The sequence below is a fragment of the Lagopus muta genome, chromosome 4 (genome assembly GCF_023343835.1).
Source record: "Lagopus muta isolate bLagMut1 chromosome 4, bLagMut1 primary, whole genome shotgun sequence".
NCBI classification, from domain to species: Eukaryota; Metazoa; Chordata; class Aves; order Galliformes; family Phasianidae; genus Lagopus; species Lagopus muta.
Window position 1 is genome coordinate 46,071,624 of NC_064436.1, and position 27,955 is coordinate 46,099,578.

Below are 27,955 nucleotides of genomic sequence, written 5' to 3' on the forward strand. Positions count from 1 at the left end.
AAAAAAAAAAACCCCCCAAAAAAAAAAAACCAAAAAACAACCCCCCCAAAAAAACCCAAAACAAAACAAAACAACCAACAGAAAAGAAAAAAAAAAAAAAAGAAAAACCAAGTAACTTTTGATTTTGTACTAACAGAACAAGATTAAGAACAAATTATTTTAATAACCAGAAAAATAACAAGATTTATAGTAATCTATTTCTGGCACTAATATTTATGTGAATAGGCAAAAACCACACAAGCCTATTCCGCGGGGGCAGCTTCAGTGTTTTCCTGCTCAGGAGCAGGTTCACTGCTGGCTTCTTTTCCTTCTTTGCTTCGTTTGGATTTTTTGTGTTTGTGCCTTCTGTGGCTGTCCCCTTCTTCACTGTCGTGACGGCGCCTGCTGTTACTAAATAAAAAGAGGGAAAATACACCTCCAGCAATTGTATGACACTTCGGCCCCCCTTCATTACAGTACTGAAAACTACAGCCTTTGCGTTCATACTTGAAAACTGGCACCTTCTCCTGTTCTGTCCCACATAGTAGCTGGATATCAGAATCAAGATGAAGTGTTCAAGCAGTGTCGTGTCCATTTACACACCCTGTATTTTTTATTTTTACTGCAATGTTTGAATAGTTTTAGATTTGCAGCCCATATTCTAATAGTAGTAATTCTAGTTATGTCACATTCCTACTAGTATCCCTAAAAGTTTAACTTCTCATTCATCCCCTCTGCCTGAATTTCTAATTCAAAAAGGATCAAGATGAATAATTCCTATGGAGTGAAAATAAGAGTTATTTCACTACGTTCATGTGTTAATGCTGATGAATGTCAGCTTCACTCTACCTCTTTCTCACCCATCATTTTAGATTTTTTTTTCCACAAATTTATAATTTCTATTCACTATCCAAGACAGCCACATGCATCAATATGAAGTTACCCTGCACCAACGCTGTCCACATTTTATACAGCAGACTTGTTCCAAGTAGTACATCTAAGTGCTTACAGTCTTTCCACAAAACTCCAGTTTGTTTGGGGTTCTTTTAAAAAAATATTTTTTAAGCTGGTTGAGTCTTTATTATCCTGTTTAAAAAAAAAAAAAAAAAGAAAAATCAAACCTTCGAGATGATTTGTGCCTCGTATCTTCTTTCTCTCTGTGCCTCCTCTCTCTGTGTCGGTCATCCTTCTCTCTGCTTGTCCTATGGCGGTCGTAGCCTCTTTCTGCATAGTCTCTGTATCTGTATCGTTCTTCATCACTGATGAAAAGAAGACCTTTTCAGGACAGTAACACTAAGCAGTATCTATATACATACATAAGAAATCTTTACACACTTTTGAGAAAAATGACCAAAAAAATCTTCATGTTGCTTCTGCGTTTCTAAACCAAAACCAAATCCGCACCCTACGTTAAAAGGCTATTAAAGCTCTTTGCCTTATACTCTGGACTTACCAAGTCCTACAAGAAGATACAACATAACCAGGCTTATTTTGATACTATTAAGCTGACAAAAGCCAAGTGTTACATTCTTTCCTTCATGTTTCTTTGCTAACATTTATCATAAAAAAGCAAGTCTTTTCCCAGCTGCCTGGACAGCAGCAGATCAGACAAATCATGCAAGGAGAACAGCTCACCTCAAGAGAGCTTTGTCATGCACTGCAGCAGTGAGAATTCAAGTCAAAACAATTTTATCTGCCATAACTTGGATCTAGACGCCATTTCCCAAATGAGAACATTACATCAGTGATCATTACAGCCATGCACAAAAACCTCAGAGAAGGGGCGGATGCCTGAAGCAACAGCTTTCAATGAAATTTTATACAATTGTATCACGAAGCAAATAAAAAAAAAATTAAAAATCAGCAATTTAGGGTAGCGTAGGGAAGCATCAAACAGAACTCAGAAACTCCTGTTATTCTAAGAAACATTACAAATTCATACACTGAAATTAAGAAAACTACAGCTCAAAGTTATGACAACTAAGTAATACAGCTGCACTGATAAATGACTACATTAACATGATGCACTCACTACATCAGAGTGAGCAGCTCTGCTGTGGCAGATCACAGGATGGCTGAGGTGGACAGGGACCTCTGGGTCCCTCTGGGCCCACCCCTGCTCAAGCAGAGACATCTGGAGCAGGCAGATGCCCACGTCCTCCAAGAGGAGACTCTGCAGACTCTGGGCAGTCTATGGCACTGCTTGTCACCTGCACAGTCACACAGCTGCTCCACTCTTGGCACTGTCCAATTACTACTTCTGTGAGTGACCCAGGTGTCAATATCATTTCTTTAAGATCTCACTAAGGAATTCAGCTCACTGCATTTTGACCTTTATCACACTGACTGTTCAGTCCTGCTCAATCCACCTGGACACCAAGTTCTTTCCTTTAAAGCTGGTTCCGGCCAAACATGCTCTGCTTTGTTGGATTATTGGCTCCAATAACCTCAGAAATATAGGTTCTTTTCTTTAAATTAGCCATGAGACAGGTAAGGTACCAATCAGACAGAGATCTGTATGTTTCAGAAGCAACTAATCGTTGCAAATTAACAGAACAGAATCAAAACCATACTCTGCAGAACAAATCAGTCCAAAAAACCACTGCCTTTTCTCAAGGGGTATGCTGAAAAAATGCACAATTTCATCTGAGGACAGCAAGACAAAGAAGGAATAAAACACTACTGAGGGTTTATTTATAAAGCACATTGTGATTATACTAATAAAGTAAAAAAAAAAAAAAAAAAAAAAAAAAAAATCAAATTTTCTTACAATTCTAAGAAATATATAGATTTTTTAAATTGAGACAACAACTGCCAAAAACATATAAAAAGAGTAATTTCTGAGCAGTAAAAAGCTAAAGATAATCCTTATCCCAAATCTCGCCATACTACTGCTTAAGTTTAAACAAAGGGAATTCAAATAAAAGTATGCATCTGTGTTGTCTCCAGAATTCTTCACATTCTCATAGCTCAATTTTTTGAATGCACAAAATTGAAATAAACCTTCTTAAAATATGTATTTATGTATAAACAAAACATACAGAAATATTATGCCTGCCTGTTCAGTCTTTATTAAATCACTTCCACCTTCCCTGTGGTTCCCAAACCAACTCATACGAGCTAAGGGCCTCCCATTTTCTTAACACAGCCATGTGGCAACAGCTTTGCTGCAGATGGTGGATAATTTAGTCACATAAAAAAAAAAGTTGAGGCCTGCTCTTCCCCCTCCTTTGCAGATAACTCTGGCAGCAGCACAGAGATTTCTCTGGGCCTGGAAGCTATTAAGGTTCATTTCAAGCACCCTTGAATGACCAGGCTCCTTTCTGGCCTTCAATCAAGCTGTCTGAGAAACAGATGTTTAGATTGGGCTGAGTTCTTAGAAACTGACCCTGTAATGCAGCACATGCGCACAGGAGAGGACATCACTGCAATAATTTTGGCATCCGTGCACATGGAAAAGCTGCTTTCCTGCATCTAGTTTGGGCCTTTAGCTAACAAACATCGTGCAAAAAAAATCTTGTCTCTCAGTTGAAGTCGTTTGCGTTAACTCTGGGTGTTCTCATTTCCTCCAGCATAAAACCATTTTAGCAAAAACAATCAGCTTAATAGCTCATGTATATTTTTCTGCAAAATTCAAATTTAACAATAAAAACTGAGAAAAGCAGTCTAGACGTCCACTCCAAAATATTTAGCAAATATTGAACAAAATAAATATGAATAAATCTGGCAAGCCAACACAACTCTATGGAGTCACAGAAGGTTCAGCACTAAATGCTTTCTGTTTGTGCGCACGAACTGCAGAATAGCTGCACCTTTTTTTAAAAGCAATTAGGTTTGAAAGCCTGAAGAGTAATAATTATCCATCTGAAAAGAAATTAAAAAAAAAATAAAATTGTTGTTGGCCTTAAATAAGTTTTAAAAAGGTTGGTTGGACAGATTGGTATCCAGCCAGTGCAAATGACTGAAGTACCCATCTCTGCAGCTCACAACACCATTAAGGACAAATGTTGTTTTGTATTGCTTGTGGCACTGAGATGGCAACTAAGACTCATTAAATACTTTTGCAGGTTTTTGTACAACTACTGAGGTGAAAGAGAGCAGAATATCTCATACGCAGTGCTTAAATCCCACCTTTACTCTGTATTAAAACAAATTACAAACAACTTGGACGTATACTGTAGCTTCTGCATTTCTGTTTTACATTTAGAAATTGAATTTCAGTTTCCAATTGTAAAGGGAGCAAGGGAAGAGGCCACACCCTCCATCTCTTGGAATATACAGATGAACATTGGACTTTAACGCTGAAGCACATGACATAGCAAGGCCTCAGGGCTTAAAACAGAGCCGCAGCATGTTTGAGACGTTGCACTGACCTGTTGAACGCGCTTGAGGACGGGCTGTGATCTCGGTCCCTTTCCCTGTCTCTGGTACGTTCTCGATCTCTGTCTCGGTCCCGGTCCCGGTCTCGATCCCGAGATCGATCTCTGTCCCGCTCCCTGTCCTTCTCTCGCCGTGCATAGTAATCCCACTGTTTGCTGCTGTCCATAAGACTAGACCATGAAGGAGCAGAACCTGCAAGGTGCGGAAAGGTGACTAAAGAAAAAGACGCCGGTATTAGAAAGAACAAAATCAGATACCATAAGAAAACTGCAGCACTTATGTGTGAAAGCAGACGTTTGTTAGCCTCCTTCAAAGACATTTTCCAATCTTTCCCTTTCAGGTAGAAATTAGTTTTGTGCAAACTCTGCATTTTTTCCACGATGCTAATAAAGGCCTCAGCACTCCTTTAAACAGTCCTTATGAAGAGATACAGAACCAGGTAATACAGTCCACAGAAAAACTAGGGAAAGGAGGCATACAACTTTCTATTTTTTACTATTAGTTACAGTAGATATTAGTTACTCTCAGTGTTCTCTTCACCACACTTTTTTCATCACAGAACATAGCAGTAACTTTAGAGATTTGTCCACAGACTCACTCTGGAGAGAAGAAATAACGCTCCTGATCACATGCTGTAAGATGCTATTTCTAACAAAGACTCATCACAATCACTATTACTGCTAAACCAGTGCAGTTTCAGAAAATGAAGTGTATTGTTCAAGGACTACACCCTTAAGAAGTTAAGAAGGAAGTCACAGCACAACACAGTTATGGTTGTCTCACGGTTACCTCTCCAGGTAACCAGCAATAGCAGAATAGATGTGCTCCTCCCTTGCTCCTCGCCAACTCAGATGTAATAAATAGCTCTAATCTTAATGCCCCAATTGTTTTGTCCTGCTTTCCCCCTCCAGAAGTCCCAGGGATGCATCCTATTACTGAAAAATAAGGGCTGAAGTATTTAACTGGAAACAGCACTCTCTAGTGGGCATAGAGAGGCTGCAAATTCCAACTTCCTGCTTATCTGATTTCCTACCAAGTGATAATACACTGTCCAACAAATAGCTGGAGTTCCCCTTCATTATCTGTAATACCAGAACAATATTCACTCGATTCCACAGTGCTGTGAAGTGACATTAATCATATAATTAATAGAAACACCTACTCAGTAACATAAGTACATTACTAATGCTGTATTTAGTACTTCCCAGCTCTCTCTCAGCTATGTTCAAATTGCCCTGCCTATCACATCTGGAGCATGCCTGCCCCAGAAACCCTTGGCAGGCAGAAGCTCCCATCAGCAGTTTGCCAAATGTCTGAAGGAGTAATACAAAAGACCTTTTGAGCAGGCAACACAGCAGGAAAAAAACACTTCATTGTTAAAAAATACATTTGCAATGAAAAGCATTGTAATTTTTTAAAAAAGCATTTCTATGAAGGTTTGCTTTTAACAAAATGCTTGACGCTGCTTCACTTCAGAGCTACAGAGAAAATGAGGAGTTAACAGAAAAAAAAATACCCTAACACAACAGTTATGTTGTTCATTACACTGCCAAAACTGACATTCTTCTAAGGAAAGGAGCCAGAAATAGCAAAAAAACAGCTGGACTTTAAAGACTGCTAATTTCCTTGACTTGCCACTATGTCAACAATATACGTATGGTCTACAAAGCTTGAACACACTGGCTGACACAATATTCTGATCTGAAGTGTGAACTTCAGCTTGACTCTAATTGCACACCACCAAACAATTACCTTTTTCTATTAAGGGTATTATAAACTGCTATGATGAATCCAGGTTACTCCTTCACACCTGCAGTAATTCTCATCAGAAAAAAGCATGTCACTGTCACTCCAACAACATTGAGATAAACCAGTTATGTGTTACTCTGAAAATACAGCGTATGTCCTATCTAGATTTTTCACCAGTAATAATTTACAAAGCACAAAGATTTTAAGGGAGTGCATTTTCTAAAATAAACGGGTGTTCCATTGTGGCTTTCCATATGCATCCATTCTTCTAATATTTTCAACAAAAAAGAAAAAATCATTTTTAACATTCTTATCATTTGAAACGCTGGATGTTGGAGTGGAATGTATCCTCAGTAAGTTCACTAATAACATTAAAGTGGGAGGTGCTGCAGACTCCTTGGAGGGATGAGAGGCCTCGCAGAGGGATCTGGATATACTGGAGCACTGGACAATCAGCAACAGCAGGACGTTCATTCAACAGAGGAAAATGTGGGCTGCTCAGCTGGGATGGAGCAATGTCAGACACAAGCAGAGGCTGGGAGATGACTGGCTGGGAGCAGCTCAGAAGAAAGGGACCTTGGAGCGCCAGGGACAGCAGCTCAGCATGAGCCAGCACTGTACCCTGGCAGCCAAGAGGGCAAGCCATATTTTGGGCTGCATCACACCCAGCTAAGCTAGCTGGTAAAAAGAGGTGACTTTCCTGCTACATACAGCATTGGTACATCCTCACCTCCAATACTGTGTGAAGTTCTGGGCTCCACAATAAATGTGACTAGAGGGAGGCAACAAAGGTTGTAAGACATGTCCTGTAAAGAGAGGTTGAGGACGCTTGGGCTGTGTGTTCTGGACAAAAAGAGGCTGCCTGAGAGATGACCTTATTGCTTCCTGCAGCTCCCTGAAGAGAGGAAGCAGAGGGAGGTGCTGAGCTCCACTCCTGGGAACCAATGATAGAAAATGAAAGAGTGGTACAAAGCTGTTCCAAGAGATTCAAACTGGGCATTGGGAAACATTCCTTTACTGTAAAGATGGTTGAACACTGGAACAGGCTTCCTAGAATGGTGGCTGACGTACCAAGCCTCTTGAATACTGACAAAGATTTCAATCTCTTTAACGTCCCTTCCAACACAAGCCATGCTGTGATTCTGTAAGAACTTGAAAAGTGTGTCCACAAGAATGTAATGAGATTCAACAACACCCAAAGTAAGATGCTGCAATTGGGTCAGGGCAATTCCCAGATGTGTGTGCAGAAATGAGAAGAGCTCACTGACAGCAGCACTGTGAAGAAGGCATTATGGATTCTGGAGGAGAGCTCACAAAAAAAACCCAAAAAACTACATAGAAAGCTGGACTTAAGTCAGCAGTGCACACTTGCAGCCCAGATGTCAACCATAGCCTGAGATGCATCAAAAGGAGAGGTGGCCAGTAGAGAGTAGGTGACTGTTTGACTGTTCCCCTCTAACCCACTTTCATAAGGCCCAACTTGGAGCACTGCATCCAGGCCATGGGCCCCTGGCACTAGAAAGTGAAGATGATCAGAGGGCTGGAGTACCTCTCCTACAAAGAAAGGCTGAGGGAGTTGGGCTTGTTCAGCTTGGAGAAGAGAATTATCTGGAGAGATCTCACTGCAGCTTTCCACTGCTTGAAGGAAGCTTACAAACAGGAAAGGATCAACTTTTTCATGGGCAGATAGTGACAGGACAAGAGGGAATGGTTTATAACTGAAAGAGAGGAAATTTAGATTAGGTGCTAAGGGAAATTCTTTACTCAAGAGGGTGGCATGGTACTGAAACAGACTGCTCAGAAAAGCTGTGGATACTCCATCCTTGGAGGCATTCAAGGTCAGGTTGAATGGGGCCCTGGGCAGTCTGATCTGATAAGTGGCAGCTCTGCCCATGGAAGGGGGTTGGAACTCAGTGGTCTATAAAGTCCCTTCCAACCTAAGCCATTCTATGATTCTACACAATAATGCCCTCATTAATATGGTTTAACTTTTGGTTAGCCCTGAAATGGTCAGTTGGAAGAGAATACCATTGTAGGTCTCCTCCAGGTGGACTATTTTACTCCATTTTGATTTTAAAGTTTAATTCTGAATTTTAAACTAGGAAGAGATGGAACTTGAAACAGACAGCCAGTAGTTTTCCAGATGTGTAGTGTCACAATATAAGGCAAAGCATTAATACATTTTCTCTGTGCCTCAAAAAATACTGTCTCTGGAACTGTTTCTGTAGTGCTAAATTCATTGCATGTACACATTTTGTAAAGAAAAATTGAGAGCACTGAATAAAAAAATGCTTCAGGAAACAGCAACAATCAAGATGCTTTACCAGCAAGCCAAATGCGTTGTATATACTGAGAGATGACAAAGGTAGCACTGACTCAAGAAAGGATTTAAAAACAAATTGAAGAAACTGCATTTGATGCAGCAGAAGAGCACAAAGGTAAGATATTTTTGCAGCTATAGCACAGCTACTATGCCACATTCCTATTGAGACTGCAGTGAGAAAAATGGCCAAGTCTAGGATAAAGACACCAAGGCATAAGATGAGTAATTTTAATAAGCAGAAGAAAGGCTAGTGCCTTAATCAGGGCCTGTGTTTTTGCTATGTGTTTCATACACCCATCTTTCCCTGCCATCAAACATGCTGACTGGTAAAGAAGGTAACAGGTTGAGATTCAGTGGAATCAACTAGTAAATAAGTATCCGCATCAATTCTCTGTAAAACAATCATCTGTACCATACTGCACTAGTAAGTTCTCAATTTACCTAATTTACACTGAGAACACTGGTAAAATATAAGGCAAAATTCAAACAGGGTATGGATCACATTGTGAGATGAGAATGGTGAGGGTAAGACCTTCATCTTTCACTGGAAGGATACCCGCAACAGCAACCACCTGCCACTGAGCCTCTACAGATCCCAAAACCCATATGAAGTCTGAGTTTAGAGACAGACAATTGCTTTGTTCACACATGAAAGTTTTTGCTACAATAGAGATGCCAGATACATTGGGAAAGAGGAGGTGCTCATTTTCTCCCCATTTGGGAAAAATTATCAGCTGAAAAGAAGGATTAAAGCTGGTCTAAATACAGTATTATACCAGAACAAGTGCTCCATGCTCACAGCCAGGACAGGCGATTTTTTCTGCCCAGAATTAGCTTAACCTACTATTGCTACGATACTGCTATTTTACTAACATAAGAACTAAAATGCACAATTTTCTGCAAGAGCCTCTGCTGTATAAATGTATTACAGATATGAGGTGATATCACCTGTATGGTTCCACAGAGGCACTTATCCACTCATCTCCACCAGAAAATATTTTGAGGTTTTTTGAGGAATGGTCCTAACAAAAACTGAGGATTATTTTCACAAAGATGAATTCCAGACTAAGATGTGGCAAAGAAAGCAATTAGGCTCAATCATGAATTAAGTGCTGACTTAATTAAGCTGTTTTTTTTCTTCTCTCATGTCAAAGGCACCAAATGATGGCAGAAGTGTTTTTTAATTTGAACTCATAACTGGACAGAACATATTGCTTGTTGTGGTAAGGATCTTCCTGTGAGAAAGATGCAACAAAATTCTTTAAGACTTTACTCCTCTCTTCTCAGCAGTATAACTCCTCTTCTCATTTAAACTTTAGAGTTCTAAGAAACCCATTACTCCAGAAAACAAGGGGCACTGTAAAGTCACTTTTCACTTTGATTAACCTATCACACATTATGACTGACATCTGCATGGGGAATTTCAGCTTGGAGATGTTACTTAACACATTAGATGACTCAACTTTTAAAAACTTCTGCTTCTTCTGTCAATTTTCATGACTTTATGAGTAGAGAGATGAAGAAAGGAGAGATGTGAGAAGGAATGAAACTCATCTGCTAAGGAAAGTAGGTAAAAGCCTAAGACAAAACATCCACACGTTCCAGCAAATCTAAAGAATACTAGACAGTAGTCTGTGGCTGGAAATTAATTCAAGTAAACCAGGATCCCCTGTTTGCTCAGACATGCTCCAGAAGCTCAGAACACTATAAGAGCTGAGCAGATAGAAATTTTAAGACCAAATGACTGTAGTATATCAGGAAACATAAATGAAAATAAATTCAGATGAGATGCACAACTATCCTGTGGGAAACTTTAAAGCACACTCAAGAAAAACAGAATTAGTAGCAGCAGGAGCATTCACATCTTTATCTACTAGAATGCATGAATTAAAACACGCTCCATCTACTTATCTTGTTCTCAAGAACTAAGACCAGCTCAGACATTCATTAACAGTCACTATATGAACATTAGGAAACTAAGGATGTCATGCTTCTATAACCAACCAAGGGGAAAAAAAATAATAATCATGTGGCAGAGTGATAAGGATAATGAATCTTCAAAACTGTAAATCAAACTCAGGGTGTTAAGAACTGTCCACAGTTATAAATGAACAAAAATTAAAAAAAAACAAAAACAAAAACACAGCAATTTTTTTTTTTTTTTTTTCCTCAAATGAGTAAAGAAATCAAATACCTTCCTTGTCATTGAGCTTTTTTCCCTCCTTTAGAAAATACTTCAATGCTACTGGCTGGAGGCTAAGGGAGAAAGAGGAACTGACAAAAACCTTGACTTAAAGTTTTTTACTAACAGATCTAATCTCCAGTGAAAAAACAATCTTCAGATAACTGCAATAGCTTGAGAAAGAATCTGAACAAGACAGACCACAACAGACCACATTACAAACTACTCTTTAATTACCTTTTCTACATAACACTAAGTATTCACATCCCTCAACCAGGAAACGTGCCTAACTTGTCTCATTGGACAAGCTGTAAATACATCATTTCCTCCTTCAGAAGAAAGAGGAGGAAGAAATACCCCAAATTTTTCTTAGCACAGAAGTTTAAGGCATGTATGCCAATATTTTGTTTGCTGGCACGACCACAACGACAGTCATCTTTAGTATATCAATACTGCAGTAACATTAACATGCCACCCCTCCCCCACGAAGGCCAACATAAAAAGACACATTTTCATGTTTCTGTAAGTATTTGACAGAATAGGAAATTCTATCAAAAGACATTCCACAGTGAAAACTGGAGACTGCCTATCAGATGTAACATACGTACTTTCGACTATAAGACTGCTCTCCTTGTGATACTCTGCATGGCTTTACCTGTTAAAACTTTGGGAAATTAGTCAACAAGACCATGTTAGTTGTCTCACTCAGCTCTACTTTTTCCCAACTTCAGCAAACATGGTTGTTTTTGCTAAAAAAGCAGTTTGCATAAAGCAGCTGTTCATTTACTTCAAGAGTTCTTTAATACATAACAAGCTTCCAAGCATGAATGCAAACACTTAGAAATTGATCAGGATTCCTGCAATGCTAACAAAGTACCATTTGCTACTCACTAAACTTATCTAGCTTCAAGAAATTACCATTAACAAATGTTATTTTTAATACCTTCTAAAGGCTTGTAAATATTTGGGAGGTACACTATAGGAATGTTTGATCTGTGCTGAACGTTTCTGTATCCCTCCCTGAACTGGACAAAACTTTCCCTACCATTTTGCCTTCCAGAAGCCAAGATCTAAGGAACAAATAGCAAGGAGACAGAAAAATCAGCGGGAGAAAAAGACCAGGCAGATGCACCGAAGGCAGCATTAGTGACTGGCTACATGTTCACCTTGTATTCTCCCACGTGGGCCAAATCAGGAAGATGACAACATTTCAGTATTTCAATTACTTTCTTTTACTGAAGAAGCAGAGCTGTATGCTAGATAACAGCTCTCAACTCACTGCTAAGCTCAGTGAACTTCCATTTGATTCCACATAATGGAACTTCTATTCCAGTTCATCTTCATTATAAAACCAGAAGATTATGTTTTTCAGCATCAGATTTTTTTTCCCATCACATTCACCAAAACAGAAAGAAAATCAACTTCTGCAACAGGCTACAAAAAGATCACAATATCTCAGACAAACAATTTTTTTAAAGAATATTTGCATCACTTAGGATTTCTCAATTATCGATCTTCCTGGTTCAAATTCTGACATGCTTTTCAAGACACATATCAGCATACAAATTAAGTAAGCAAAAGAACAGAGCTTAGGAACAGCTGATACATCTGCAACAGTATCTACTGGTCACAACGGCAGGCAATGAGGTTTCATAATGAATTTCTGAAAGGACCTGTTTAGTTAGACTCTCAGCTAAAATCCTGGTAAGCATTTAAAACAATTTGACAGCACACTAATAAAAGTTTTTCAAAGCCAGCAAACTTACTCACCACCACCATATGAAAATGCACGAACAGAACGACTGTCATAGCCAGAGGAATGTCCACTGTTGAGAAGAAAATACATGTAAAATTCAGTATTACCATTAAAGCTAATTCCACCAAAAGACACTCTTAGTACTATTTCACGGAATTGTTACCATCTTACAGACTAAAAGAAGATATCTGTTGTAAGTTAAGTATTCCATTCTGAGCATTACTAATTAAGAAAGCAATCAAGCATTACTTCACAGTTTAATAAAGAAGATGACAACAGCATTCTCTAACCTCTTCTTAAAATTAAAAAAAAAAAAAAAATCCCCATATATTCAAAACAAGTATTACACTGGAACTGTTCTTTTCTATGTTCTAGGAATTTTCTATTTCAAATATTGATTATATCACATTACTGCAAAGATACTGAACTTAATGTACAATTGCTTGGAAGTGCTTCTTCTGTGAATGAAACCATTCCCATTCTTTCTGTTAAGAAGTAGGTATGTGAGCATATCTAAGAACAGGTGGACTTCAAATGTGTAGTTCTATAAATATAGTATTAAATGAACTACATATTTTCTATTGTGACTCCTTTCAGAGACAGCCAACTCAAGTAGGTGAAACTAGGAAAGTTAAAATGGATGATATGTGCATAAGACATAATTCAAACACAAAATTCTTTCATGATTTTTTACCACTTCCTACATAGCTTGAATAAATTACCTATGCCATATTTAAATTGAATGCTATTTCTGTTCCTGAAGGCAGTGTAGTATTAAAACAAAGAAAACCAAGTTTGGGGTTAGTTTAGTTTAAAACAAACAAACAAACAAACAACCAAAGGTAGAGAAAGGCCAATGCAACGTTGCAACATCTAACAGTATATGATGTAGTTCCCAAGCACTACAAGAAACTAGATTTTTTCACACTCTATTTCAGAACCAACGTAAATATTTACTCAAAGTAATTAAGTGACTACTGCTTAACAGGAGACACAGTCACAGTAACAGCATGAAAAACAAATTTGCTTTCATGCACAGTGAATGTACACAGTTTTTTTTTCTGAATTAAATCAGAAGTGGATTTTCTCTGATATCTGCCCTCATCATCCTGCAGCAAAGACATTAACAGAATTTTCAATTTCAAAGGAACAGACACATGCACCTTCTTCCAGTGAAATCCAATAGACTGAAAAGAGGCTTGCACCATATTAAGTGAACTTTGCGTATAACCTGGATTGGGCCCTACAGCATAATATAAATACTTTTCAAGAGCTGAGCTGACCACTTTTTTCCCCCCCTTTTAAATTTTTTATTTTATTTTACTATATATACATACATATATATTTTTTCCAACATCTTTTAAATGTGTGTGTGTACATTATATATATATAGTATATATATATATATATATATATATATATATATATATAGTTTCACCTACTTGAGTTGGCTATATATATATATGTATATATAAAAATACCACTAAGCCTATCAAATCTGGGCATTTACAAACAGTATAAATAGTATAAATTCAAATTTGGATTCTGACAAACTCCTGTATTTCCTGTAGCTTACAAGGGCCAAATTGTTTAATTGTGTTTAGGGGATACAGTGCATATGAGGTGAACTACGAGGTTAACCCAACTCAGCCTTCAGATTGCCAAAGAATAATCTAACAACTGTTGCCTTAACTTTTGTCTTAAGTCTTGACATTGATACAGTATCATAACAAAACTAGCTAAGTGGTCATGTAACCTTCTCAAAAGAGTATTAAGTGTGAAAGACATGAGACTAGTAACATTTCTGGAAAAATACTGTAAAAATTGGAAACGGTCTCTTCATTGTTAGATAAAACTCACTGAGTAGTCTAAGAGTCGTCACTAACATCTGATTTATTAGTTACAAAACACTGATACATCACTTTATAGGATTTCCAGCAGATAATCACCTTTCTATGGTGGGTATGAGGGAAGGTGGAGGACCGCCAGGAGGTGGTGGAAAGCCTGTAATAATTTATTGGAGGAGGGGCAGGGGGAGATGGAAAGGAGAAGAACACAAGAGAACTGAGTTAGGCATTTCAGAGAGCACAGTGCAACAAACTGTTTTTCAGTAACTGTAAACAAGTTTATCTGGTAAAATTAAGAACTGCTTTCCAGATTAACAAAGGCAAGGTGCTAAATATCAGTACTTTAAATCAAACAGTGTATTAATCTTAAAAAAAAAACAGAATTTAGAAGCATAGGAAAATCCTTCAGTAACAACCAATGCTTTATAAACAACAATCACACTTGTTTTCTGTGTAATAGAAAAACAGAATGGAAAGTGAAGGAGGAAGTACACAACTTCTAAGAAACGAGGTAGGCAAGAGCTTTTTCATAGCTCTCTGCCTTTGTGGACTAAGTCTACATCTATGCACATAGCTTAGTATTTCTAAACTTTTCCTCTGTATTTAACTAAAAAGAACTCAATGAACTGTACATCATTAAGTGTTCACTTTTTAATCAAACATGGAAAAAAAAAATGTAAGCAACTTTACCTGGTGGTGGTACTGTTATTGGTATACCTAAAATGATAACAAATAAAGTATCAGTTACAGTAACAGTGCTTATCACTTGCAGACCTAAAATCAGACTGAATGGGTGGTTATCTATACATCTAAGATCAGACTGAGCTATCACAACACGCATTATCAAGAGGAGTAACTTATTTTCTATGTTTCCAGATTAAGATCTGATATTAACACCTACCATTAAGCTTTTATGCAAGCCATGCACAATTCAATCTGGCTTCTTAAATTCCTACTCTTCAGAATCTTATTTAATTAGAAGCAAAAATAGTGTAGAATGAATCTGTCTCAAGATTAGAAATCAATTCATAACCTTAAAATGTTAAGTATCCAGAAGGAAAGTAACGTCCTACAGAACTTATTTGCTTTGATTTATATTCCATAACTAGATGAAAGGAAATGCAATTGGCCCCTGACCCTTAAAGGCTTAGCATGGGAAATACTATGTCAACATGGACAAAATATTCTGGCAACAAGAAGAATTACCGACTTTTCAGTCAATGCTATGCCACTCTGCAATTAATCATTCAGATGCTACTTGAAGGGGAAGAAAATGCTTAGTAATCTATTTTCTTAAAAACATCTGGGAAGTGAGAATCCTTTGATACAAACACATCCAAAAAGTGTTGCAACTCTGCTGGTTTTCTTGCTTGCTTGTTTTGTAGGCAGATGCCAAAAAGAAACTTCACTCTAAAGGCAGCAGTAGTTTAACTAGGGCAGCGCCAGTATTAGTTCACTATGGCAGCACTCCTCAAACTCCATAAAACATCCCAGAGATAAAATTACTGTATCAGACTTCTGTGTAAGTGGGTTCTGAACTGAAATGCACAGGAACCAATCAGAACACTTCCAAGGGGCGCTGGACCACATTTGTGATCACAACACACAAAGCCCCCTCATTTGCTTAACTTCTCATACATTTTACACCTTTGACCACTGTGCTTATTAACCTTGCAATTTATTTTCCCTCAAAAACTGAAGTTATGAAGGCCTTGCCACTCCTGAACAACAAAAACATTTAGCAGTTTATAAAATCAATTAGTATTAAAACCAAGGTGTTCGTGCTCAGATGCCCAAAAATCAGCCTTTCAATGAGAGCGCAATTCCAACTGCTCTGAGGAAACTAAGATGACTTAAAGAAAACAACCATATCTTAAAGCCAAGATACTTTTTCCTGGCATAAATATGCAGATATAAGTGTTTAACTATTAGGCAGTCAGCTTAAATACAATCATTTGAGAATCCACGAAAAATGTATCTGCTACCATACACAGTAATGTGGAAGATTTTGTTTAACTAAACTTCTGTTTTGTCTTAAGGCAACATCAGCAACAACCTAAACAAGAGGTACAGCTTTTTGCTGATGAGATCATTGATACAGGAGGGAATATTACAGAAAATCCTCTGTAAGTTTTAAAATCAGCCATGAAAATCTTTACAATTTTTGTCCAAACATTAAAATAATAACTTCAATTTAGGCATATGATTTTTTTTCACAACACTCCAGACCATCTTCCAGAACTGCTTTTTAAATGTGAATTTAGAATATATTTGAATATGTTACTGGCAGTTTGAAGTATGTTCCATTTACATGCATTTCAACACATGAATCAGACAATTACAGAAACAAAAAAAAAATAAATTCATGAACTTCAAGTAAGGGAAAATTAGCAATCTCTAACACTTCACTCCTTCTATTAAAGCAGTGAAAACATGCAGGTATGAAAACTTACCTGAAGCATCAGACAACTATTTATTTTGAGAAATGAGGAAAAAAAAACAAGACTGCAATACTGAGCCAGCACAGGGACTAAATCAGCCCAAGAAGCAGATTCAGCATGGATCACGTCCCTAAGATAAACTGCACAGCAGCATCACAAAGATACACCTGGCTGAAACCTACATATTCCTGTTTGTGTCAAAAGCAATCCAAGTAGCATCAATACAGAATTTTACTTAATGTACTCACAATTGCTTTCAGGATACTCTACACAAACCTACTAACTCAAGGCTAGTAAATGGTTGCAGAACACCGAGTAGGTTTTGCTGAAGGAAAGCAGTGCCACACGCTCTATGATGTAGAGCAAGGTATCAAGTATGGCAATGCTTGACACCATACTCCAAGTTAGCTAACCTATGTAGTAGCCCAGAACACTGCAATACAGCCTGACCTGGAATAAAAACTTCTTTCACCACACTAAACTAAGACAGATTTTCTTATTCAAATGAAAAAAACATACAGTTACTAGGGAAGCCCTGGTATAAATCTAAGTAGTCAAACTTCCCAAAGTTATGCAGCATAATTTTCATACCTGAGTAGCTCTCCTTCTAATCCCACAAATACAGACTGTACTTTAATTACATTCTTAAACTACAGCACATAAAACAACATTTTGACCCATTAAATTCTGTTCAACAGAAGCATCCACTTTCTTCTTTAGATTTAAATTAATCCAACACAGCAGTAAACCAAGAAAACAACAAAAAACCCCATCTTTTTGCTACAGACAGTGGTCTCTTAAGAGAATTTGAGAATCTTCTGTGTTTGGCAATTAGAATTCCAGAACTCCTTTCTCAAAAAAGATGTGAATCGCAACAGTGAATGAATTCAGAACAAGAGACCAAACTTCAAAGCAGGATCCTTTTTCAAAGGAGCTTTTAGAGGATGTTTTATATTTGGAATACTTAAATTTCTGGCAAGTAGTCTCAGTTTAATATTGGGTAAGAGTGTGTTTTTCTTCCCTCTCCCTTCACTGAACCTAGGAGGGATGGCAGATTCTATTTTAGGAATAACTTTGAAGATAAAGAGCTGGCAACAGCACAATTAAAATAGAGGCCTGAAGAAACCAAACCCACAGATCTTAATTGTTATTTTCGAATCCACTTGAAACATGGAAGGCTGTTGAAAGAGACTTTCTGAACAAGTGTTTGTCATAAACCTGTCCTTAAACCAGAAGACAAAAGCCAAACCTGGTTGCTAGATTTGTAGCATGCATGCATTTCTTTCACCTTTAAAAAGCTGGACAGGTGAGGAGTTTCATAAGAATAGCACAGCACACCTATGCAAAAAGTTGGATAAAGATATCAAGTACTAAACTAGAACTCTAACCGAAAGAATAAACCACCTTACATCTTGCAGACATATCTAAGGAAAGAGTAGAACACAAAATTCTGAATTTCTGCATGTACATTTAAATCATCATGGAATGTGCTGTCTTTAATTCATTATCATCAGCCTCTTATTTTCCAAAGTCTGTGTGTGACTGAATATTTACCTGGAGGAGGAATCAGAGGCGGAGCAGTACTAACAGTTGGAGGGGGTGGGAGGAAAGGAGGTGGTGGAAGGTGAGTAGGTGGAGCTCCTGGAGGGAAAAATGGAGGTGGCTTGGTAAAATTGTCTACTTCAGGATTAGATCGTTCTGAAAGAACCTGTAAAATATCAAACTGCAGTTACAATTGCTACGTAAAAAGCGTAGAAGATAGTTTTCTTTTTTTCCAGTTACTCTATCAGGGAAGCATCATGCACCTAAAAAGCCATATTCAGATAGTTTAAGTTCTACTCCAATCCCTATGTTCAGTGTCCCATACTTGCCGAGTACCTCTGAGAAGAAAGGCCAACAGGGAACAATAAACACTGGATTTTAGAGAGAATATAGGCCATCTGAATATGGCCCTAACATCATCCTTCTTTTATATTTAAAGAGAAATACTTCTTTAAAAAAAAACTATCAACATTTAAAGAATGAAAAAAAAACAAAAACAAACCCAAGATTTTAAATTACATAAACACTGTGAGAAGTTCAGTTGAAAAACACAATGAAGTGTTTTCAACCTAAGTACCACAAGCCATTTTCATTATTCAAAATCAAACAAGCTGGGATGGAATGCAGCTAGCAAAGCAAACTTGATTCTTCTACACAGTTTAGTCAGGAGAGGATATTGAGGGTTCAACCTTAATGCATTCACTCGTTGCCTCAAGATAACCCAAGCCCATAAAGCCTAAAATCATAAAGACAACTAATATAACTTATGGTAAAATAGTACTGCCTTCTTCATTTATTTATTTATTTTTAAAGTACAATCAACTATTTTCTCCTTAACAACATGTTTTAGAACACTATGTCTTAAACTATGTGTGAAGAAGATTTCTCTTGCAGCATAAGTCTGGCCGGAACAGGAAAGGAATACATAGTTGATGTATTTGTCCTTGTCACATAGTAAAAAGACCTACTATAGACCATCTAGTCTCCTGAATTGTAGGTCTACAATATTCTCATATCCTTTTAGGAAGCAGAACTTCCAAAACACTAAACATTTTATCTTTTTATATGTATCAAATAATCCATATCAGTACATTTCAATTGCCACAACTTTCTTCTTGAAAATAAAAGTACTCTTCTGTTTCTCATTCATACAAATTGGAGTATTTTAATCAGAAGCCAAGGAGAAAGCAAAAATGTTTTTTAGTTGAAGATAGTATAAATCTGCAGTATAAAACCTGTATGTTGCTGTTTTCATTAGCACGTCGTCGTCCCTCTACCCTGCTGATAGTGATGGTCTGTCCAATCACATCAATTGCGCCAGATAATCGCCTGCAACACAGGACAAATCAGAATACTGAACAAAATCGCTCGTCATCCCTCTCATCTCAGAACATACAGTCTCTATACCAAAAACAAAGTATTTTGAAATTTATTCTTAAAATAAATCTTGCTTCACACTCAAAGGAACTAACGTTCCTTTGACCAGTCATTCATACTTTTCAGTTTTCCAAATGCAAAATGTCTCTCCCAAGCAGTCCAAAAACAGCTGCATAGCTAAACACTGTGTTCACCTTAAAGAAGCAGGCAGCAGAAGACTTACCTTAATGTCTCCCTTACTCAGATGGGAAGCAGACTAAGAACATCTACTTTAGAAGTGGTTAGTAATGGATTTTTGGAGAAAGAAAGGAGAAGTGGCATCAACATACATTCTTTCCTTCCTGGTTTTCTGCCAGTCAAAAATCCAGACTATCCACATAATTTGACCACCCTGTTTCATATCCCCTGATAAACATGCATTTGCACAATCTCTTCCGAACCCCCTTGTAATTTTAACCTTAGGATCATACCTTTTTCAGCCTGACAATTGTATTTAATGCCCTACAGACCTTATGTCAAAAAAATTAATAATGAAAAAAAATTTTGTTGCCTGGCATCATGGTATTCTTGGTACTTCTATTATATCTCTTCCCCAGGCTGAACGAATCCTCCCTCTCCTCATCCAAAAGTGAGGAACTTCCATTATTTTGTTCTCCTTTTTGCACTTTTCTACTGTAACCCTTCTGACAAGACCAACAGAATCACTGATAGTATACAGAACCCAGAGCACCATGGCTTTATGAAACGTTAGCATTACTCTTCTCATTTTGACACCTACTGATGAAGATAACTACTATTGTATTTGCTTATTTCGGCTGACACTGGAAGTTCAACTGACATTTTGTGAAGTAGCAACAATTAATTCCATGAACTCTTTCCCAACTGTTAACAGGTAATTAGAGTCCATTAATATCTGCACAGATTACTAGGGTTGATTTTTCCAACCCTTTTCCCCCTCCTACTCTTTTTCCTCATACGATTCCTTACAGATTAACAATTTTCCCTAATAGAAACTAAATTAACTTGGAACCACCCATATTGATGAAAAAGACACAGCCCCCAAAGGACAACATAAATGAGAAGTTTTCCAATTATAACATCCCACTCCAAAAAAAAAAAAATTGCTTTTTTTTTTTCAGCCTAAATTTTGAAATAATCAACACCTGCTTTCCCAATTCGCCTCATCACTCCTGCATAGCATTCCAGCAAAGCTGTACTACATTTGGTTTATATTTTGCTATTAATAACTAAATTGCAAACATGGATGCTATAAAACAATTGCTAAACCAACTAGGTTTTATTACAAGACAAAAGAATTGTAATTTCATTTACAAGTGAAATTTTGTAGAACAAGATGACTTGGTTTCAGTCTTCACAATAGCAGCCCATTTGCTCTCAGAGTTCTATGACTCCTCCATGACTGATACCTTCTCAAATTATCTAAAATCTTACCCATGAAAACTTCAATTTTCTGTAGTTTTAGGCCCTTTTGTATACTAGATGACTCTCTTCTAAAGCAAGAAGTCTCCTCTCAGGGGACCCACTGCTTGGCCCACTGTATTCTACAAGCTTCCATTTGGAAGCAATATACTCAAAATCAAGGCTGTTCCTGTCTTGCATTATTTGCACATGGTCAGCAACCCTTGGAATCAAGGCTGAAAACACACACATAGAACACTCACTCAAGAGTATTGGGCATCATGTACTATGTGCACCAACACCAATACTACAATATTAATTTTTGCTTGAGAAGTAGTCCAAGTACAACACCACGATATCAAAGGAAGCAAATCTAGACTATCGTCAGTTGGCTGCTGGACATTAGTTTAATGAAATGAGCAAGGCTTTTAATTAATTTTTTTAGAGTCGATGTGTATGCCTACACTCTACTTGATCTCATTGGTGTTTAACAATTTTTATTATATGTATATGTATTATGATACAACAGCCAAAAGATATTACTTCTTTAATGAGGGATAAATTGTACTCTTAATTTGAAGTTGACAAATTATCTATTTCCAATACTGCAATGCTATTTCGATAGTAAAGCTTGAGATCCTTTGAAAGAAGGTATGTATTCATTTGCAAATGGAGCAGCGGATGACACCTATTTCAAAAACAACTTCTTCACTGAAGTAAGAGAACCATCTGACATGTCCAGCATGTAAATGTTGAGGGGCTTTTTAAGAGGGGCAAATTTGAAGCTGGTACACGCAGAAAATTTCAAACCAATCATTATCTGGCTTAACGATAAGAAGTTCAGCAGTTTCTTGCTCAGTGCTGCACGCAAAGAAAGAATGGACTTGGCTCTCCCTCTTTCCCCCTCATACAATCAGGGCACCTGGGATACAGATGCAATTCCAGTGAATACACCCAAACATAAAAAGGCAATCCACACGTGTGGGAAGCATACAGCAGAGTTCACACAAAGTACAGCTTAAAAGGAACATTCCAGCCACTCAGTGAGTGATTTCACTCTAATTTGCAAACAGTTATTTACGAGCTATTCATATATGAATAATTCCCTCCATAGAGACTTAATTCATAAAGCCATCTCAACCTCAGATGGCAAGCAGAGGTTTTACCAGCAAAAAGAAATAGGAAAAGGACAAAACTTTAAAAATACATAATTTCAGAAATCACTTCTCATCTCCATCACATATAACATACACAGTGAACTGGTTTTTGAATTATTACTTTTCAGAATTCAGAAGTGGTCAAACTACTGCATGCCACTTTTATTCACTAGACTGCAGAATTAAGATTTATACTACACTTCACAAATCTGTATTTAGCATGTTCTTGTGTTCCTTTTTATCCTATTCATGCTTTTTATCATCTTCCTCTGCTTGAGGATATTCTCAATTTTTTCTGAGCTCACTTACTGCTGATGGATATAATTAAGATGCAACAGATTTAATTGAAAAGGTAAGATTTTGATTTTATGTACAGGTCATTCCTTAAAAATACCTCAAAAATTTTTCGTCATTTAGTCACGTAAAGACAGCTCACAAAACAAAAGAAACTCATATTTTTTCAAAGTAAGGACATCACAAATCCATTTTATATAAAAAGTCTATGTGGAGAAAGGCCCAAGCACACAGAACGCTAAGGAATAGCCCATCATATCAACAGGCTAATTTTTCTTGAAGTAAAATCCAACTGCATGTAAAGTACTCTTTACAATAACAAAAAAAAAAAAAAAAAAAAAAAGCATAAAAGGAAGTAAAATAAATGAGAGTTTCTGATAGAACAGTTAGGTGATAGAGAGCTATTCTAAGTATTACTGGGCTGATAAAACACTGGTTTTCACATCCAAATAAATTTTCTTTTAATTAAACTTCTACATTTTCTTCTGCTACTAAAGAAATACTATCTTGCAAACCTTGAAAAATGATGTAAGGAAAAGGACTGCTACAAAATGGTACAGAATGGTTAGGACAGTTCTGAAATGTGTCAAATTCTCTCCATGATGTAGAAAACTTCACATTTGGAAGAGATTCCTTCAGTTTTGAACCTTGACTGTGACCACACATAAAACGAATCTTAATTAGCTACTTAAAGTGAACATTCTATTCTATACCACACTTTCACATACATATGATGTGCATTTACTAAACCACTTCCATTATGTTCTAAGTCCTTCTTCGGGGTTACGTGATACCTTAACCTACTCAACAGCTCCAAATACCAATGAATCATGACAAGAGATTTAGGTTTAATTCTAAAAAGCTAATAGCTCAGATTAAGATGGCGAGTGACTACTTATAAATTCAAGGAAACCTCCAATGTTCACATACGCAAAAACACTTAATTTTTCTTTGGAATATTTAGAATGCTATTTCAGTGAAGTACTACTTTTTATTAACTGATGGGCAGCTGGTACAATTTTGCAAATTGCAGCTTCTGTACTGGTCATGAGTAATATTCCTGGTTGACATTGGAGAATTTTTTTGGGGGGTGAGAGCTCAATTTAAACCACTATCACATCTACCACACTCAAAAACAAACAAAAAAGCATAGCCTTCTATTTGTCCTCTGATTTCCCACTGAAGGGAAGTATGTGCAGCAGTATCTATGCATAAAATTATCCATGAAGCAATGATGCTACAGCCCTGACTAGTAAATAGGGAATTAAAATGCTAAGTAAGGATCATGCCTCGATCCATTTTTTCCTTACTTGAATTTGGGTGACTTGACCCTCCTGTTTTATTCCTGACACTTTCTGATGCCTGAACTGGCATTTCTGGAGGCAGTGCTTGTCTCTGACTGAGGAGAGGCATTCTTTCTGGCGAGATAAATTCTCTTTCTGTGTCTCTAATCAGCTCTTTGTATTCCTCCTCTAGTTTCTAGCTCCTTACCAATTCCTACACCAATGTGACTGTATCCAGTTGCACCAGTTTTCTCTCTTTCACCAAATACATCAACTAATGCGAAGCCAAAAGACATTTTACTGCTACATGAGAAATGCTTCGAACAATTTCATAACAATTTGCTATTGCAAATGCCTTCTGGCATAAAGGCAGTTATTTTAAATTACCACAGAGCTGAACTGTTGAAAATATTCTACCTACCAAAAATAAACTCTTCATTGAAGAAAAAAAAAAAAAAAATCCAATTCCATAAAACTCCACCTAGCTGTAAAGAAACCAGTAATACAATTTTTATAGAGAATAGTAACTGTATTGTGGAGAATTTACTGAAGTATATAAATCACATAGTCAAGACATACTCAAGGCAGAGCTAGTTTTAGACTTCTGAGCAGCTCGTGTTCTTTCAAAATCTCTTCCAACCAGATGGTAGAAGTACTTTCTCTACGCAGGAATTATTTTAAGCCAATGTATCCAAACGAGTAGATATTTAAAAAAATAACTGTAAAGAATTCAGCATTGCCACTGTAATAACCTATAGTGACAGTACTCAGCCTAAACATATACAAAATTGTCTAACAACTGGAACGCACAGGTGATACAATTGAAAAAAATCATTTTGTCTCCTCTTGAGCTACTTACTAAAAGTACGTAAATAGATACTAATCTTGAACTTAACAAGTTTGTTGCATACAAACTGTTCTACTTCCCTTGCCAATGACTTAATCTGCACAAAAACAAAACTCCCATATGAGATCAGTCCACAACTAAAGCACAAGCATGAATTCGTTCTCAGCCAAGTGCCGGGTATCAAACAGCCACAGCTTTCAACTGAGGACAAAACTTATTAAAGCCTGGGGCTGGAGAAGAAACTCTAGTAAGGAAATTATTTCAAAGGAAAAGTAGTAAAGTATTCAAATATGAAGAGCCTAAAGCTACCTCACAGGAAGGAGACTGAGTTACAGGAATCCTTTCAGATTTTGAAGTCATTGTTGCCCAATTCAGTTTTGGTTACCTGAAAAGGTGTGTTAGCTAATACTCACCTAAAAACTGTGTTTAAAAACATAAAAAATACTCACTAGCTACAGACATTTTGTTGGCTCATCTAATTCTACACAAAATGTAGTGTCAACATCAACATCTGGATTTTTATATCTCCTCTGTTGCTTGGTCCTGCTGATTTTTCCCCATACCTTCTATTTTCTCTTTTCTGAAGCAACAAGAAGGTAATACAGCATTCTTGCATAAAGGTGATTGAAAGCAAAAAGTGATTAGCATCATTCTTCCTATCACTTTAACCTATTACAGAAAAATATTCTGCTTTTTTCTACAAGTGCTCTTGAAACATAGAGAAGTAACAGTACAAAAAAGTTATCTGATCTTGAGTTACAACCATTTAACTGACCTGTTTGTAGGAATTCCTGATTTGAATAAGGCAGGAGGAGATGTGAAATCAGCTTTGGTCGACTGCACTGCCAACTCTTTCTCCAGATTTCCAGTTCTGCCCTGCTGTACCTTCAAAATAACATTTTATCATTAGTTTGTTTTATCATTAGGTTAGTCACAGAAGCATAGTAACCTCAACAGTCACAACACAGCACATAACCAACACAAAAATGAAGTTCAACTTTAAACCGATTTAAACAGAATGACCAGCACAGCACAGCTAATGAAATTCTATATTCTGTAAAGATACATTATTTAAAATATGTAAGAAGGAAAGTGCCAGAGAACCATTTATTAGGAAAAAATAGTGGTATTATTTATTTTCTAAGTATTTGCTTTGGACATGAACAATAGATTCAACTGATTTTCTTGAAGAGTTTCCTGTACAAACAAAATAATACCTGAACTTTTAAAGAAACAAAATGATTTAAACAAAAATCATAATAACAGAAATATCTTACACATTTAGCACCCAACAATACAAGAAATAGTCTTAACAACACAGAAAAAATTAAAATCCTAAAACCATAAAAGCAATATCCCCTTATTTAACTTGTATATTTAGATATCAGGGATGTAGGTAAGTAACAGTTTCAAAAAACAAAACAAAACAAAACAACAACAATATATGCCAATTACTACATGGATATCTAGCTAGTTTACTCATGGTATAATGTCATATAGGCTCTGTTGTCACAGCTTTTGTATGTAAGTGAAATACCAAGCTTTGGCAGAACCTCACTTTTGATCATAGACAGCTGTGTTCCACATCCAGAAAAATGCACATAAGTATTTAAGATTCCTTAAAAATAGAATTAACTGTAGTATCTACAAATATGAAAATCTTATAATACCAGAGTATGTTGTGTTTAAGTACTTAACTGAAAAATCCATAAGACTTCTAATAATTAATAAGTAATTTGGAAATGTAGGAGACTGTCTTATCAGTTACAGAAGATTCATTCAAACATACCAGGGAAACTAAGTGAGATTTTATATTTCAGATGGGCTGAAGCAATTATAATTATTAAATAGTTTTGTTATGGATATTCCTTGCAAAATTCACAAGAAACTCTTTCTTCAACTCTTACAACTCAGCTTGTTGTTTGATCACTGGTCTTCCAGAATCTCCGAAGAGATAGAAAAGGGTGAGTTTTGGTTTGGAATACTTTTCTCTCTTCTTTCAGGGCAACAGTTCAAAAGCATTTGACAGCATTATCAGTCATCAGCTACAACAGCAAACTGTAACTTCCACTGTCCAGCATTTCCACTACTCCATAGCACTATTATTCAGACAAATGAGGAAAGCAAGCAGCTCCAGGAGCTTCTGATCTGTTCTTGCTAAGATAATGTTAAAATGACTGGAAATCTGATGTAGCCTACGAGGGAAAACCAAAATACCAAAAATACCTGTTGCTACACATAAGTGTTACAAAATAAAAACAAAAGGAGGCTACAGGAAAAAAACAAAACAAACAAACAAAAAAAAAACAACACAAAAGCCATAATTTACAAAAGCTTCTCAGCACATCCGTATAAATTCTTTAATCTGCATAAACAAATGCACTACAACTGAAAATACATTGTCGTGTAAGGAAAAAAAATGTAAATTTGTTAGTACACCAGGCCACTAACTCACATACTTGTAAGGATGACAAACAAAGCAACGCTTTTTAATTAGCACTTTGTGACATATGCAGAAAGTCACCGATGTAAGATGAGAGTTTGAAATAACGGCTGAGTCTTTTCCAGTTGTTCTTCTATCAGTCTGTGTTGGCATGGGTAGCAATACTCAACATAAATGAGAGCAACCAACAGAAGTTTACTAAAATTCACCTTAAAAAGATGGTATCTGCCATCGAGAATCTCTGCACTTGATGTTACTTCCATAGCACTGTCTTCAGCCTAAGTTAAATAACACATTGCCCATTAAGATACCATCCAACTTTTCAACCCATGGGCCACATTCTGACGGTACAGATACAATCTGGCTCTAACTAGCTGTGACACTACCCACACAAATTGCCAGAAAAGCAACACAAGAACATTTTAGGTTAAGGACTCAGGTGCAGACTTAACAACAAATCCACTGCCTGGGCAAAACAAGCTTATGACAAACAAGCAGCTTTACAGGGGGAAAAGCATATGGAACACCACAAAAGTTGTACTAATTACCGTAATTTTATTTGTGGCTGAGGTAACTGGTAAAATTTCAAGACCCATTCGTATCCTCTTCTGTTTTTCACAGTATGCTTTCCATGTATCTTCATTGAACCCATAGTTGAAATAATCAGATAGATCAGCCCCTATAAATAGAAAAGCATAAGTTTTTAGGACAGTGCAAAATTTACCTTTTCTTCTTCCTCACTGAACATTTATCTCTATTTACAGCATCAAAATGGATTAGGTACTGATCCAAAGCCACACTACTGAAATGTACAAAGTCCTACATCTGAAAAGACAGAGAGCATGCATGGCTAAAATTATGAGAATGTTAACACTGATACAGAAAGAGTATCTTGCCCACTATCCTGCCTCAAGGATCAAGAATAGATATCTGCAG

General features: G+C 36.9%; 1 protein-coding gene across 5 annotated transcripts in view; it reads right to left on the bottom strand.

Annotated features, from left to right (window-relative positions):
- Positions 1 to 27: 27 nt before the first annotated feature.
- Positions 28 to 27,955, bottom strand: part of FIP1L1 (factor interacting with PAPOLA and CPSF1) — a 37,184-nt gene continuing 9,256 nt past the window's right edge. For 3 of the 5 annotated variants that reach the window (XM_048943204.1, XM_048943203.1, XM_048943206.1), the window contains exons 7-16: positions 27,568 to 27,698; positions 25,352 to 25,461; positions 19,435 to 19,528; positions 18,212 to 18,365; positions 14,907 to 14,933; positions 14,319 to 14,373; positions 12,384 to 12,439; positions 4,353 to 4,572; positions 1,101 to 1,238; positions 28 to 390 (exon numbers count right to left, since the gene is read on the bottom strand). In XM_048943204.1, the coding sequence (XP_048799161.1) occupies positions 243 to 390; positions 1,101 to 1,238; positions 4,353 to 4,572; positions 12,384 to 12,439; positions 14,319 to 14,373; positions 14,907 to 14,933; positions 18,212 to 18,365; positions 19,435 to 19,528; positions 25,352 to 25,461; positions 27,568 to 27,698 (1,133 nt within the window). In that variant the 3' untranslated portion in view covers positions 28 to 242. Of the gene's footprint in view, positions 391 to 1,100; positions 1,239 to 4,352; positions 4,573 to 12,383; positions 12,440 to 14,318; positions 14,374 to 14,906; positions 14,934 to 18,211; positions 18,366 to 19,434; positions 19,529 to 25,351; positions 25,462 to 27,228; positions 27,298 to 27,567; positions 27,699 to 27,955 lie in introns of all 5 variants that reach the window. The other 2 variants (XM_048943207.1, XM_048943205.1) reach the window with 2 other exon arrangements.